Here is a 16,093-nt window from a genome sequence, read left to right as displayed (position 1 = left end):
GTGCACATGAACCCGGCCCCTTTCGCCACATAGCCCCGCCCCTTACAACTTACCGCCCTGCCCACGGTAGCACACTCTTAACCTCACCAACCTCTCTCCCCCCCTGTCACCTCCCCTCCCCTTACGCGTGTCTCCCTGGTGGTCTAGAGGTACCTGTTCCATCAGGCCAGGAAAAAAAGAGCCCCCTCTTTCCTCCCGTACCGGTGGCTTCCTTGCTGCATCGTGTGGGAGTCCGGCTCTCGGCGTTTGAAAATGGCCGCCGAGAGTTCAAGCTGCCTCGCGAGACTTCAACTCTCGGCGGCCATTTTGAAACGCTGAGAGCCGGACTCCCACACGAACAGGTACCGTAAGGAGAGGGGAAGGGAGTCCTGTGCCCGCTAGCGCCCGTTTCATCGGCGCCAGAAACGGGCCATTTTTACTAGTATTCTAAAAAGATACCTTGGGATTCTATATATTGCGCCTTAATTTCTGTGCGGAAATTGAAGCATATTCTGAAACAATGCTGTTAATTGGATGTTAAGCAATTATTGGCGGTAATTGGCATTAATTAAGATTTATGGGCACAACTTGCTAAGCGTATTCTGTAACGTGGTGTGCTTAAATCCTACCTGAAAATCCTCAAGCATTAGGCAAAAGAAAGCGAAGAACTTTACAGTCTACGTTGTTTGATGCGTAAGTCACTCTATCAGCCAGTGATTTTTTTTTTTTTAAAGAACATTTCTTTTGTAATTTTATTTAGGATGAAGAAGAAGAGATCAAACAGGAAATCAACATGCTGAAGAAGTACTCTCATCATCGAAACATTGCCACCTATTATGGTGCATTCATTAAAAAGAATCCTCCCGGAATGGATGACCAGCTGTGGGTAGGCGGAAGATTTTTCTTTCTATCCTTTTGAAGTATCAGTAATTCCACAATAAGGGTAATAAAGCTCTATTGATATAATCATGAATGATATCTTATTAGGTAGAACACACATAAGTTATTGCACATATGAAAGAGGAAGCTTATGACCTTCACATTTTAACTCTAGCTGCAGAAGGTAATTCTTTTAACATCCCTTAGAATATATCTATATTAATACGAATTCATATCCTTAAATTTTTATGGGATGAATAATTACTATACTGTGTATAATGCATATACTCAAAACAAGAATATTTATTACATAAGGCCTCTTTTATCAAGCTGCGCTAGTGGCTCCCAGTATGGTAACGCGGTCTCCGTCGGCATCGCCATGCGGGAACTGCTATTGCGGCTTGATAAGAGCCCCAAAGTGAATACCAAAGTTTAAAAGGTGAATGGTTTATGATAGTATGGATCAGGGGCATAGCCAGACCGGCAGGAGGGGGGTCCAGAGGCTGAGGTGAGGGGGCACATTTTAGCCTCCCCGGCGCCACTGACCCCCCCCCCCCCCCCCCCGCCGCTGCCGCCACCACCACCACCAACTTTGACCCCCCCCCCCCCCCGACGACAACCCTCTCAACCCCCCTTCTGCCGCCAGCTGTCCCCCGCTGTCGCCTACCTTTGCTGGCGGGGGACCCCAACCCCCGCCAGCCGAGGTCCTCTTCTTCCTTCGTTCTGTTTCTGAGTCTGACGTCCTGCATGTTGTACGTGCAGGACGTCAGACTCAGAAACAGAACGAAGGAAGAAGAGGCCCTCGGCTGGCGGGGATTGGGGTCCCCCGCCAGCAAAGGTAGGCAACGGCGGGTTGGCGGCGGGAGGTGGGGGGTCGAGAGGGTCGTCGGCAGGGGGGGTCCAGGGCCAAACCTACGGGGGCCCAGGCCCACGTGGCCCCACGTAGCTACGCCCCTGGCGAGCGGTAAGCCTGTGTTGGGCTTACCGCCGCTTTATAAAAGGGCCCCATAGCTTGTTAAGTACCGGCATTCTGCACTTGATTGGTTAAGATAACTACATAGATAGGACCACATAAAATACAATCCTATCTTTATACTGTTCTTCACAGCCAATTAAGTGCTTAATATCGTATTTCACCGACTTTGTTTTATCCAGCTCCCTATACCAGGAAATTCAATGCCGGAGCCCGTACACGGGCCCAGCATTGAATTTCCAGGTTTAATGCCAACATTGGTCAGCAAAATGCCGATCGCCGTTGGCTGAGCATCTACCCCATCGAGCCTAAATCATCCCCCAGGCACCCATTTCTTTTACACAGTTCACCAAACCCATGTTCTTACTACTATCAGGCATATCTATTCCAATAAGCTTAAAACTCAATCATCATTTGGGTTTCCGGAAATTTTGTGGTAGGTTTTCCTAGCCATCTACTTTCCTCTCGGTTAAAGAAGTGTCCCTCATTACCTCTCATCTTTCTTCCCTCCAGCTTACATAATTGACACCTTGCTCCTGAATTTCCCCGTCTGTGATAAAAACGTGTCACCTTGTACTTTATTAATTTCCATGTCAGGGAGGCGAAGTGGAGCTAGCCCTCATTTAGCTCCATTGCACGGGGCAGTTCTGAATTCCTAATTCATTTCTCTAAGAAGAACAGGGCCTGCATTTCCTGCATTCTGCAGTAGGTAGAGCGAGGACCAGATCAACTTGTCACCCTATTTATGGACGTCTGCTAAATATTTGAATGCTTTTAACCTAGGGCAAAGTCTTACATGCGCTGGTCGTTCAAAGCACTTTCATTTGTTCATCCAACCGTTTTATCCCTTTGAACGTGCTCAGCTTGCCAAAGTAAAGTGACGGCTCCAGTAGAAATCTTGCAGCTCACCGCTTGGCTGAGTATTACCTATTTTAGATTTTCATATCTGAAGAAAATTGCTTGGAATGAAAAACAGCCATTGTTGTTATATCCCTCCCCCCACCCCCTCCAACAGTATCTGCTTATCGCTCTCTTCATTGAATAAAATTAGGATGTGAAAAGTTAAGTCAGTCATATGTTGGAGATAAATAACATTTGCTTGATCTCCACTGCTCTACTGAACAAAAGCTGCATCTGATAATGGGAAATAATTCTCTTTATCAACAGTCAGAGCTCTGATACTGAGGTAAAAAAAGAAAAAAACAACCCTAGATTAAAGTCTTGAAGAAAAGAGTTCAAGGTTTTGAGAAAGCATTATATCAGGATTTTTCAACTATGCGGCAACATACTGGGTTTTTAAGTGACACGTGCTAATGCAAGAACAGGCTGTACGACCAGTCTGCTTGTTTATCTGTTTCTTGTGAAATTTGGTCTAGAAACTCATGTGAAAAGCAATTCTGGTAGCTGGTGCCTGTGCGTGGATAGGGGGGGGGGGGATTCTATAAATGGCGCTATAAAAAAAAAACCTGGGCACCAAGCCAGTATTCTATAACGGCAGAGTTGTGCACCAAATCTGTGATAGAATACTAGCAAAAGTCCGCAGTTACTCGCCAAACTTTAGGCGTGACTGCTTAAGCCATGTCTCTGACTGGTGTAAATACTGGTGCCTAAACGCAGCAGTTGGGTGCGTAAATGCAACTCTTCTGTAAATCGTGCGCAGGAATAGTCAGAACACTCTAACACGCCCATGTCCCTTCTACATTAACGCCGCCCCCCCCCCCTTTGCAGTTCTTCACTATCTGCCGGAGTCTATATAGCACGCCTAGCGTTTTGTGCCGAATTCTAAGTGTATTCCATAACAAGGTGCGTTACTTAAGCTAATTAACATTAATAACAGCAGGTAAGCAATAATGAGCACTGATTGACAATAATTAGAATTTACGCGTACAAATCGCTAAGCATATTCTGCAATGAACTGTGCCTAAATTCTAATATGCGTCGTTCAAAAGGGGCGTGGTCATGGGCGGAGAAATGGACGTTCCGTGGGAGTTCCTAAATTTACCTGTGTAGTTACAGGATATGGCCCAGTGTGCATAAATCTACACGCTGGGATTTTCACCAGATTTTCATTGGTGTAAATGGAGGCACTGGGATATCAACTAAACACATTCTATATATCGCTCCTAAATCTAGGTGCCGCTTATAGAATACTCTTAGCAGGATTTTTTTGGCGCCTTATATAGAATCTGACCCTATAGGACTTCGGCGCTCGTTATACAGACTAGGGGCATAAATCAGCTATGCACACAACTGCTAATTTGTGCTTCTTAATGCCAGTTATTGATACTTATCTCAAATTAAGTGCCAATTTAGCACCAATTAGCTAATTATGTTATGCACATAACTAACCCCAGTGGCGTAGCTACGTGAGGCCATGGGGGCCTGGGCCCCTATAGATTTGGCCCTGGACCCCCCTGCCGATGACCCTCTCGACCCCCCTCCCACCGCCAACCCTCCCCCGCTGCCGTCCGCTACCTTTGCTGGCAGGGGACCCTGACTCCCGCCAGCCGAGGTCCTCTTCTTCTGGCACAAGGCTTCGTTCTGTTTCTGTGAGTCTGGGGATGTTACTGAATATTGACATTTATGTGTGTGATTTGCACCAGTAATTGAAAGTTACATAAATGCTAGGTGTTATTCTGTAATCTGCACAGGTAAGTCATTTAGGGCTGGACTCTATATATGGTGGCGCTAAAAAATACCCGTGTAAGCGGTATTCTTTAAGCCACACCTAAAGTTTGGCACAGTTTATAAAATTAACTCATAAGCGGAAAGGTTGTGTGTAAATTTAGGTGCTGTCATTTGCACCATTGATAACGTGGTGGAAATGCCCCTGCCTAACGTTACACGCAGAGCACCATTATTCGGTAATTACGTATGTAACTCGAAACCATACCCCTGATCCGCTTTGATAGACCATGACCCTCCCATTTCCATGCCCCCCCCCTTTTTTTTGGACCATGCTTAAATCTTAGCTAAGTCCCAGTTAAATCTAATTAGTGCCAATTGCTTGTTAAAAAGCCAATTATTGGCACTGATGGGTTCATTGTTCTATTAAATTGCACACATAAATCAGAAATGCGCCTAAATTTGTGCACGCAATTTTCAGTGACCTTTATAGAATCTGGGTTAGTGGGTAAATGCAAGGGGGGGGGGCGTACACATGGGTGGAGCCATGGGTATGTCGCCATACAATGTGAGCAACTTATAGAATACTATCAGTTACGTGTACTTAGGTGCACCAACTTACACTAACCATTGATGTCATATAATTTGGGACGCCTAACCTTGGGCATGCCAAAGCGGCTTTACACTAGTATTCTATAATGGTTTAGGCATGCAAAAATGATAAAGGGGATGGAACTCCTCTCATATGAGGAAAGACTAAAGAGGTTAGGGCTCTTCAGCTTGGAAAAGAGAAGACTGAGGGAAGATTTGATTGAGGTCTACAAAATCCTGAGTAGTGTAGAACGAGTAGAAATGAATCCATTTTTTACTCTTTCAAAAAGTAAAAAGACTAGGAACGCTCAATGAAATTATATGGAAATACTTTCGAAACTAATAGGAGGAAATATTTTTTTCACTCAACAAATGTTAAAGCTGTAGAACTCGCTGCCAGAGAATGTATGGTTAGTGTATATGGGTTTAAAAAAGGTTTGCACAAGTTTCTGAAGGAAAAGTCCATAGTCTACTATTGAGATAGATATGAGGGAAACCACTTCTTGCCCTGGGATTGGTAGCATGGAATGTTGTTACTATTTGAGATTCTGAATGGATTGTTGCTACTATTTGGGTTTCTACATGGAATGTTGTTACTATTTGAGATTCTGAATGGATTGTTGCTACTATTTGAGTTTCTACATGGAATGTTAGTACTATTTGGGTTTCTATATGGAATGTTGGTACTGTTTGAGATTCTGAATGGATTGTTGCTACTATTTAGGTTTCTACATGGAATGTTGGTACTATTTGTGTTTCTACATGGAATGTTGGTACTATTTGGGTTTCTACATGGAATGTTGGTACTATTTGAGATTCTGAATGGAATGTTGCTACTATTTGGGTTTCTACATGGAATGTTGCTACTGTTTGAGATTCTGAATGGAATGTTGCTACTAATTGGGTTTCTGCCAGGTACTTGTAACCTGGATTGGCCACTGTTGGAAGCAGGATACTGGGCTAGATGGACCATTGGTCTGACCCAGTATGGCTATTCGTATGCCCAGAAGCTGTTATAGAATTGGCTCTAAGCACGCCCCATTGTGGCACCTACATCTTGGTGCCAATTTATAGAATTGTCCCCATAAATAATTCTTGTATGAAGGGTCTTCTACCTGCCCCTGTGCAATGGAGAAGGAAAGAGAGGGCGAGCGTATTTACCTGCTACTGTTATTTGAGTCAAAACTTTTCTCTGCCTAATCTAAGAAAAGCAAAAACTAGGCTTCTTTTGTACCGCAGATTAGACTATTTTAAGGCTTTTAAATATTACTCATGCCATTGGTGTTAGGTTTGTACATGTTAAACTTTTCACAATCTGTTCCCCCACTTTTTTCTATCACTCATTTGACAACGAGAACATCCAGTTCAAGATAGTCTCAATGCCCTGGAAGAGCAAATGCTGTTTATCTTTAATTCAGTATAAAATGTTGCATTTTTACATTTCCTAACAGCTGATCTTCTCTGAGATGATTTGCTGTCATGTAATTCTTGATATTTTCCTAAGTTTATCTGATGATGAGCCGTGATTTACAGGGTCGTGCAGGAGACAAGTGGACTTTGAGCTTCTCGTTAATGACTTGCTCATGTTATCATGATTATAAAATGAATAATAAACTGTGTGTTCCTCTTGGGTCAGTTAAGAATGTTTTAGGTTATCCTGGGGGAATTCTGTACAACTGCACAAGGCAGAATTTCGCAGCGCAGACCTCCCCACCTGCACAGCAAGTGCAGAATTCTGTGAAGGTTCCAGTATCAGGTTTCTCCTCAGTCTCTCTCCTCCCCTCCTCTTCCTCTTTCCGTGTGATTTCAGCAGGGTAGGTGGGAGAGAGATTACGTGAACCATTGTATATCAGACCACTTCCTCCTCTGTCAGCCTAGACCTGATTGTTCTTATCAATTGTGTGGGCATTTGTACGGCCCCGTATTTCACATAAACAGTTGGATCTAGGCCGACAGAGGAAGAGGAAGTGTCCCGATGTGCAGCGATTAACTTCCTCTTCCTATTTCCACGTGATTTCTGCAGAGAAGGGGGACTGAGGAGAGACTTGATGTTGGCTGAGTGTGCATCATGAAGATGAGAGGGGCAGAGCAAGTTGAATTGTGTCTGACGGAAGGCGGAGTAGAGCAAGATTGAGAGTGTGCCATGAGGATTGAGTGGAGCAATGAAAACTGAAAGCAAGCAGTGGGGTTGGGAGAAGGACAGAGAAAGCTGAGATTGTGCTGTGGGGGGCAGATCAAGCTGACAGTATGTAATTGGTATGGGTAAAGATCAAGACTGATGATGTGAGACATCTGCTAGAGTTAATGGCAGCCATTTTGAAAGTGGAGCCGGCATGGGCAGGGATCACTCCTGCCCCTATTACACCACTAGACCACTGTTACCTTTAAACTGATCTGGAGTCCTTCAGCTGAATGAGGGATAGGGCTTCAATATTGCGTTTTCAATCGAGAGGGACAGGTAGTTTCTATGACATCCTACAGAGCTTGACTTGCCATCAATATTGAAAATGGGATAGTGAAACAGCACCTCCCACTGGCAGGACTGTAAGTGGAGGACTCCCGCTGAGCTTAGAGGGAACAGTGCACTAGATCACCAGGCTTGTAAGGTAGGTGTGATGGGGCCTAAAGGTGGGTGTGTGTTTGGGGGGTCCGGCGGGGGGGAGGGGATACTGCTGCTGTTTGGGGAGGGAGGGAGAAAGGGATGTGCTGAGTTTGGCAATGGGGATAGGATTACCCAATGGGGATAGGGTTACCTTATGGCTCCAGAAATAGTAGGACAGATTGAGCCAGTCTGGGGGTGTGCTGGCCTGCTGCAGTATCCTGGTGGTACTTCCTTTATAGCGAGTGGTAAGAACTAAGCTACTCTTTGAATTAGGCGGCCTTATTTATTTTGGTGAAGGGAGTTGAATTAGGTATTCTGTATACGGATAGCTGGGCTTTGCATTCCTTTCACGAGGTACGCATGATTACTGTTGCTTGTACATAACTACCTTTTTCTATTGTTCATTTCCTAGCTGGTGATGGAATTTTGTGGTGCCGGATCTGTCACTGATCTGATCAAGAATACAAAAGGGAACACGTTGAAGGAAGAGTGGATTGCTTACATCTGCAGAGAGATTCTACGGGTATGTTCAAAAAATGGAGGAATGAGTTGAAAGAAGGTTGAATACAATGGATAAATGTCTGGGGCTTTTTTCAGCCCGAAAGCCACACTGCCATGTAAGAAATGTAAAATGTCAGTACTCTACCAAGGGCGCGGGGCAGTGGGGTGCACGGAGCAGATGCGCGGCTGCTGCCCCCTCTGATGTTACTTCCTGTTCCGGGGCAGGGGACTGGCAGAGCCGACAGCCCCATGCTAGGGGGAATGGTAGTGGGGGTGATGCGCTTCGGGAGTATGTGACATGCCTTGGGGGGTGTGGTGACATGCCTCGGAGGGGTGTTACACATTGGAGGAAGGGAGAGGAGTGCAGCAGCGACCCATCCCAGGTGGCAACCAAGCTAGGTACATATACTTTATATGTATACCCGAGTTTGATTTGTCCTTGCCATCCTCAGGGCACAGACCGTAGAAGTCTGCCCAGCACTCTTCTTGTACTAAGTTCTGAAGCTAACGTTGCAACCCCTTAAAATTTACACTCCAGCCCATCCCTATCTATTCAGTCACGATCAGGGCGTAGACCGTAGAAGTCTGCCCAGCACCAGTTTCGCTTCCCAATTACCGGCGTCGCCACCCAATCTCCGCTAAGATTCCATGGATCTACTCCTTCTAAACAGGATTCCTTTGTGTTTATCCCACGCACGTTTGAATTCTATTGCTGTTTTCATCTCCATCACCTCCAGCAGGAGGGCATTCCATATATCCACCATCCTCTCCATGAAAAAATACTTCCTGACATTACTCCTGAGTCTGCCCCCCTTCAGCCTCAATTCATGTCCTCTCATCTTCCTGCTGCAAAGGGGGCCTGTTTACTTAAGAGCATCAGAAGCACAAGATAATCTGTGTTCTTAATCTACCTTACAGCAGCCTGTTTATTCTACAGTTCACCAAGGCCCCGAAGCTCAGAAGCAAATGCGGACGCTAGAGGCCAATAGCGCCAGACTAACGCCCACATTAGCTATTGCTGGATGCTGTGAGGACTCTTAACACAGGGAGCAACATGTGGGCCAAAGGATATCGCAAATGACATGCTAATTGCATTTAAATTAGGTCATTTGCAATTCACTCCCATGCTCAAAGAGTGTCCCGAACCTAACACCAGCATGGAGGTGCCTGAAGACGGAGCCAGCATGACATTCACGGTAGTGTGGCTATGGAGTTACTGCAGGATTTGTCTTTATTTTCGCGATAAGACTAGCTTTTGTGTGTTCATAAGGGAGGATGGGATGAAAAGGGTGTTTGCTTTTCTGTATTTTGGATCCACCCGTTAGAACTGTGACATTGGAAACTGCGCTTTAAATTGCTCAGTTCACCCACATACCGCACTCAGCTCCTGCCCGCTAGATGTGTAGGGTTGAGCCCATCAAAATTTGGAATGAAGCAGCAGCACCACTGGCAACCGGCACATCTTCCTCCTCCTTCCCCCCTCTGGCGTTCTGGGCCTGCGCACAACTCTTGAGTGCAGATGCCAGGTGCCATCCTTCCCCAAACTCTGAAACCGCTCCCTAATGCGCAGCCTAAATTTGTATGTCATTAGTGCTGAGCATTAGGGAGCTGTGTTGCAGCGCTGTTGTGGTGGTATTTTCCCAGCGCTGTACTGACCTGCGTCGGAGTTTTAAGCATCTGGGTATAAAAAAGGCTTATAGGAAAAAGTGTATGACAGGGTAGCCAAATGCACAAATACGTGCATTAAAAACTGTGTATTTAAACTGCATCTTTAGATATGTAGTGTTTTGTGTTAACAGCACCATTAACACAAACTATATTAGGGGGCCATTTACTAAACCGTGCTAAGATTTGCACGTACCGTGGCTATAACGAGTAGCGCGAGTGAAATTGGGCATGCGCCCAATTTACACATGCTACTTAATTGAATAACAAGCCGATCGGTGTTGATAATTGGCCAATAATCAGTTATCAGTAATTGGCAATAATTGGAATTTACACACGCTTCTTTTTAGGCGTATTCTAAAAAGAGGAGTGCATTAATTCTAATGCACATAGATGAAAAGGGGGCGCATCTGTGGGAGGAGTGTGGGCATGTGGGAGTATTACTCAAATTTACATGTTGTTATAGAATTTGGCGGAACACACCTACATTTAGGCTCATGTAATTACACCAGGTTTTCAGTGCCATAAATTGCCACGCATAAATGTAGGCACATTTCCCAGCTCTATGTGCTCTTCTATATAACGCACCTAACTTTAGGAGCATTATATAGAATTGCGCTAAGCGATTTTTTTTTCCGGACATATCTAGATTTTAGTCACCGTTTACTAAATCTAGCCCTTAACACGCAGATTATTGCAGGTTAACTGCAAAAATACCGCAATGCTCCTTAACAGAGTTCTGCACTAGCAATTATCGTGTGGTAAACCGTGAATTTGAAGTGGAAGAGTAGCCTAATGGTTAGTGAAGTAGCCTGAGACCCAGGGGAACCGAGTTTGATTCCCATTGCATTTCTTTGTGACTGGGCAAGTCACTTAACCCTCCAGTGCCCCAGGTACAAAATAAGTAGCTGTTTATAATATGTAAACCTCTTTGACTGCAACCACAGAAAGGCGGTATATCAAATCCCATCCCCATCCCCTCCAGGGCTGGTCCTAGGGTTTCTGGCGCTCCCCTGCAGACTATCAGTTGGCACACCCCCCCATTTCCTTTCTCTCTTCTCCCACCCTGCCCCTGTCCAGCGATTCTCCTTCGCCCCCATCCCCTTCCCATTTATGGCCACCTGCCCACCCTCTTCTCCCCCCAACATCCCCCTTTTTCTTCTTGCCACCCTGCGTGGTTTAAGTCTTTTTTAATTTACCTCCATCCCAGCATCCGCGTCATTTCAAAGCCCTGCCCGTCTCTAGCCTTCCCTCCCTTCGTGAGTTTGTTCCCGCAGATTCCCACCCTCAAGGAAATGACGTCAGAAGGCGGGACTCAGCAGAAACGAACTCACGAAGGGAGGGAAGGCTAGAGGCAGGCAGGGCTTTGAAATGACGTGGATGCTGGGACGGAGATAAATAAAAGATTTAAACCCCCAAGGGCGGCATGGTATGGCGGCGCAGCGGCGCCCTTGAAGGCAGGCGCCCCCCTGTGGTGCTTACCCTGCTTACTGGCTTTGACCAGCCCTGATCCCCTCAATGTGATTTAAAGGGCTCCTACATTTTGCAAAATGTTGTATATTAGCTGCTCATTTAAATATCCAGCATGTAAATGTGCATTCTAAAAATGATGAATTAATATTAGTGCAGACAAAAGTAGAGGCTGACCAAAGACGAATCAACACGGGAGATATGAATCCAACAGTCTTTATTGATGTAAATAAAGGATGACCCGACATGGGCCATGTTTCGATGCATGCAAGCGCCTACTTCAGGGGTCAAATAATGTACTCCGGATTGAAGCCCGGGGCCACAGCTCTGTCAGAGTACGAAGCTCTAGACCATTCGAAAAAGCTTTAACACTAAAAACAAATGAGCACACACTTGTCGGGTCATCCTTTTATTTACATCAATAAAGACTGTTGGGTCCATATCTCCAGTGTTGATTCGTCTTTGGTCAGCCTCTACTTTTGCCTGCTGTGATTCGTCATCGTAGAGGATTTCCCTGTTCTTTATTTTGGATCTTAATATTAGTGCAAACGTATTACCATACATCAGGCGTAAAGCTTGCTCTCTACCAACAGGTCGCCTAGGGCTTCACGGTGTGTGATTGAGGTCATTGGTGTGGGCAGTCCAGCAGTTCTGAAAGCTGACATCACCGCAGACCAAAAAGTGATCCTTTCTGTAAATGCATCTAAACTGTGTTTTAAATTTAATTTTTTGTGTGCATAGAAAAACCAGGTTCTAGCCCGAGAGGATCCGCACTGATTGATTACTCTTACTTTCTAGGGTTTGAGTCACCTGCACCAGCACAAGGTGATTCACCGAGACATAAAAGGACAGAATGTCCTGCTGACAGAGAATGCTGAAGTGAAGCTGGGTAAGTACAAGTTAGAATCTTAATGATGAAAGAAGGAAGGAAGGAAGGAAGGAAGGATGCATTCCCTGAACACATCTTTCATTTCTGTTGGTTTTATAGAATTATTTACAGCCGTTTCATGAATGCATCACTCATCTGTGTCAGACTGGATTCATTCCCCAGCTCATTTGGCACAGTAGCCCTTGCTGTAACTTGCAGAAATAGCAAAAGGCATTAGAGGAAGACTGCATGCCTGCATCAGAGCACTTTAATCTCTTGCCTATAGAAATCTGAGGTCTGCCCGAACAAATTAGTGGTCAGCGTGCCTCCTACGTTCCCCTCTTGACCTTCTGCTATACTGATTAGTGTATTTCTCATTCTTAATTGTATTATGTGTTTTTATTTTTGGAAACTGCACAGTTCTGCCAAATGGTGGGAACATCAAGAAATAATTTAACTAAACTAAACAACAAATTCCAGCTGTAACAGTAGTGAATATTGTGACTCACAAGCTAGGTGAGGACTGGGGCACAAGCACTAAGGTGACCCCTAGTGGTGACAATACGTGTGTTCATTCTCCTTCCATTTGCTTAAGGAGAAAATGCTGCAGTAATTTGATTACATATCAGTAGGCAGTTCTATAAATTGGAGTTATAAAGTAGATGTCACAAAAAGCCATGCTTAGCACTGATTCTATAATATTACTTAGGCGCATATAAGCCATTATCCCCCTGATTCTGTAAAGGGTGCCAAAAATTTCACGTGCAAATTTAGGTGTGGCCCTGATTTGCATGCACACTTTAATAGAATAACGAGCCAATTAGGGCCAATAATTGGCTTTTTTAACAAGCAGTTATTGGCACTAATTAGATTTAAGTGGGAACTAATGTGCGTAAAAGTAGGCGCCGTCCAAAAAGGGGGCATTTTGTGGTGGAACGGGGGCGTGGTTTTGAGTTATGTGTGTAATTACAGGATAGGAGTGCTCAGCGGGTAAATTTAGGTGCGAGCATTTGCTCCACGTTTTCTTCGGTGCAAATGCCCGTGCCTAAATTTACGCGTGACCTCTCCGCATATAGAATACCGTTTAAGCAGGTATTTTTCGTCGACAATTTTTTGGCACCATTTATAGCATTTAGCCCTATCTATAACACAAGCGTAAGGTAGACATGACCACTTATTGTCAGCTCCATGCCTAATTGTACCATTCAACTTGCGCAACTTATGTTATTCTTCATTGCGTGAGTCAGGAGAAACAACTTATGTTATTCTATAAGTTCTGTGTGTCACTAGGCAAAAAGCCTATGACATACCCGTGCTTTGCACATGTTAACGCCCCCATGAAGTTCCACGCTAACTGTGAGGGCCATAATCGAATGGGGCCGGCCATCTATAAGGGCGGCCATCTCTAACGCCGGCCCCGTCAAGTGGCGTACCTGACTGTATTATCAAAACAAGATGGCCGGCCATCTTTCGTTTCAATAATACAGTCGGGGCTGGCCAAATCTCAACATTTGGCCTGCCCTTAGAGATCGCCGGCTTTAGATGTGGCCGCCATTGGTTTTCGCCGATAATGGAAACTAATGGCGGCCATCTCAAACCCGGCCAAATGCAATGCATTTGGTCATGGGAGGAGCCAGCATTTGTAGTGCACTGGTTCCCCTCACATGCCAGGACACCAACCGGGCACCCTAGGGGGCACTGCAGTGGACTTCACAAATTGATCCCAGGTACATAGCTCCCTTACCTTGTGTGCTGAGCCCCCCAAAACCCACTCCCCACAACTGTACATCACTACAAAATCCCTTAGGGATGAAGGGGGGCACTTCTTCGGTCTCCCTCTCCTCCATCACTGTGAGTCGGCCCCTATGTGGCGGTTTCAGCCCTAGACGGCTCAGAAAGTAGGAACTGGGCAGCAGAACACAATCTAGACTCATAGGCCCTCATTCTATAGCAGGATGCCTAAAGTTAGACGCTAATTGCACGTGGAAGTTATAGAATATTAACACGCATGTGATCAGTACAGTTACACAAGTGTCCTATCCATGAATTTTCAGCAGCACTATATATAGGAAGGGTTCTTTTATAAACCCTTTGTGTGTGTATCACTCTGACTTATGCACATAGATGTACTCTTATTAAAGGCCCTGTTTACTAAGCCGCTTTATAGGCACGTTAACATTTTTAATGCCTGTTAATCATGTACGTGCGTTAATTGTGTACGCGACTACAATATCATGGTTACTTCAGTTTTCCCTTTTCTGTCTCTCAGCTCTGGTCCTGCCCTCATTTCCTGTTTCCGCAAGGGCGGGATCAGAGCTGAGAGACAGAGAAGGGAAAACTGAAGTAAGTGCCAAGCCTGCACGCTTTTTACCGCTGCTGCCGGCCGCTGTAACCCCGACGAGATAAGTCAGGATGACTTTTAAAATTCGGAGGGAGGGGGCCTGTAACTGGAAGGGAGGGAGGGGGGACCCTGGAATTGGGAGGGAGGGAGGGAGGGGGACGCTGGAACTGGGAGGGAGGACGGATGACGACCCTGGAACTCGGAGGGAGGGTGGGTGAATATTATATGCAGCCTTCCCTTCCCTCCGAGGGCGGGGCACTAAGAGCGAGTGTGAGGCCTGTGGCTGGGTCCCTTCTCCTTCTGACATTGCGTTTCTTTCCCTGGGCGATTACAAACCCTACGAACACTACACGGCTTCACTTCCACGGAGTCAGCTTCAGAACGTTGGAGATGCGAATTATTAGATTAGATATGTAATTTGCCATATCTCAAAAAATTGACAGAAAAGACTGTTTTTCAACAATTGTCAGATTATGTTGCATCTGTATCTGCTTTGCATCCAAGACGGGCTAGATCCAGGCATTGTACAGAGACTATTTTGACAGCGTTCCTTAGTGAGGTATGTGGTAAATTGGAGAGCAGCCAGGTGTCTCTTGATCTCACAGCTGTGTTTCATTTGGTTGACTGTCAGTTGTTACCGATAAGATTGAAAGGTATTGGAATAACAGATCACGTATTAAAATTGGCTTGCTTCAGTTTTTGAATGATAAGTCTTTTTCTGTTTTGACAAGTTCTTTCATATCATCATCTCACTCTTTGATGTGTCATGTGAGGTACCTCAAGGTTCAATATTGTCAATATTATCATTTAATATCTTTCTGAGCCCTTTGGCTATTGTAGTTCAGGACCTTGAAATCGGTTAATATATTTACACAGATGATACTGTACTGGTAGATTATACATCTACTAAGAATATTAATCTTTTGCCTCTACAGAAACGTTTGTTTGCAGTTACCAAATGGTTAGCTGATCATTGTTTAGTCCTGAATGTCAAGAAGTAGCTTGTTGGATAGTTGGTCGATCATCACGTCCTTCAGTGATTTATTTATTTATTTGTTACATTTATATCCCACATTTTCCCACCTATTTGTAGGCTCAATGTGGCTTACATAGTACTGGAGAGGTGTTACAGACTCCGGTGTAAACAAATACAAAGTGATGTGGTGGGTAGGGTAAAGTTCATATGGCACAGCCACACTAGGGAATCGTACAACGGAAGAGTTGTGTTATGTCCATTACGTTCTTTAGTTTTGTTGTGTTGCAGAGATCAGGCATTTATGTTGGATCGGTAGGGTATGCCTCTTTAAACAGGTTAGTTTTTAGTGTTTTCCGGAAGTTTATGCCAGTTTTATTTGATTCTTGCATTCAGTTGGTTGATAGTCTATCAAAATGCCCAAATATTAAAAACAATTAGCTTACTTTTACTGGGAAGAGTGAGGAAGAAGATGGAAAAGGAAGAGAGGAGAAAAACTGCACATGGATGAAGAAAATAGGCAGAAGCTGGATCCACAGGACAGTCAAGTTTGCCGAGGACCCAGCTTTTACTTACGGATGTAGGGCAAGAAATGAAGAAGAAAGGCGGAAAGTAAAGAAATAAAT

The 16,093-nt window shown here is 44.9% G+C and overlaps 1 protein-coding gene across 3 annotated transcripts in view; it reads left to right on the top strand.

The window, feature by feature from the left end:
* Positions 1–16,093, top strand: part of TNIK (TRAF2 and NCK interacting kinase) — a 450,083-nt gene that overhangs the window by 247,080 nt on the left and 186,910 nt on the right. For all 3 annotated transcript variants that reach the window (XM_030217217.1, XM_030217218.1, XM_030217216.1), the window contains exons 4-6: positions 740–865; positions 8,062–8,172; positions 12,084–12,174. In XM_030217217.1, the coding sequence (XP_030073077.1) occupies positions 740–865; positions 8,062–8,172; positions 12,084–12,174 (328 nt within the window). The remainder of the gene's footprint in view (positions 1–739; positions 866–8,061; positions 8,173–12,083; positions 12,175–16,093) is intronic.

This window comes from Microcaecilia unicolor, chromosome 10 (assembly GCF_901765095.1).
Source record: "Microcaecilia unicolor chromosome 10, aMicUni1.1, whole genome shotgun sequence".
NCBI lineage: Eukaryota > Metazoa > Chordata > Amphibia > Gymnophiona > Siphonopidae > Microcaecilia > Microcaecilia unicolor.
The sequence above is the reverse complement of the archived record's forward strand: the minus strand, read 5'-3'. Positions and strand labels throughout refer to the sequence as shown.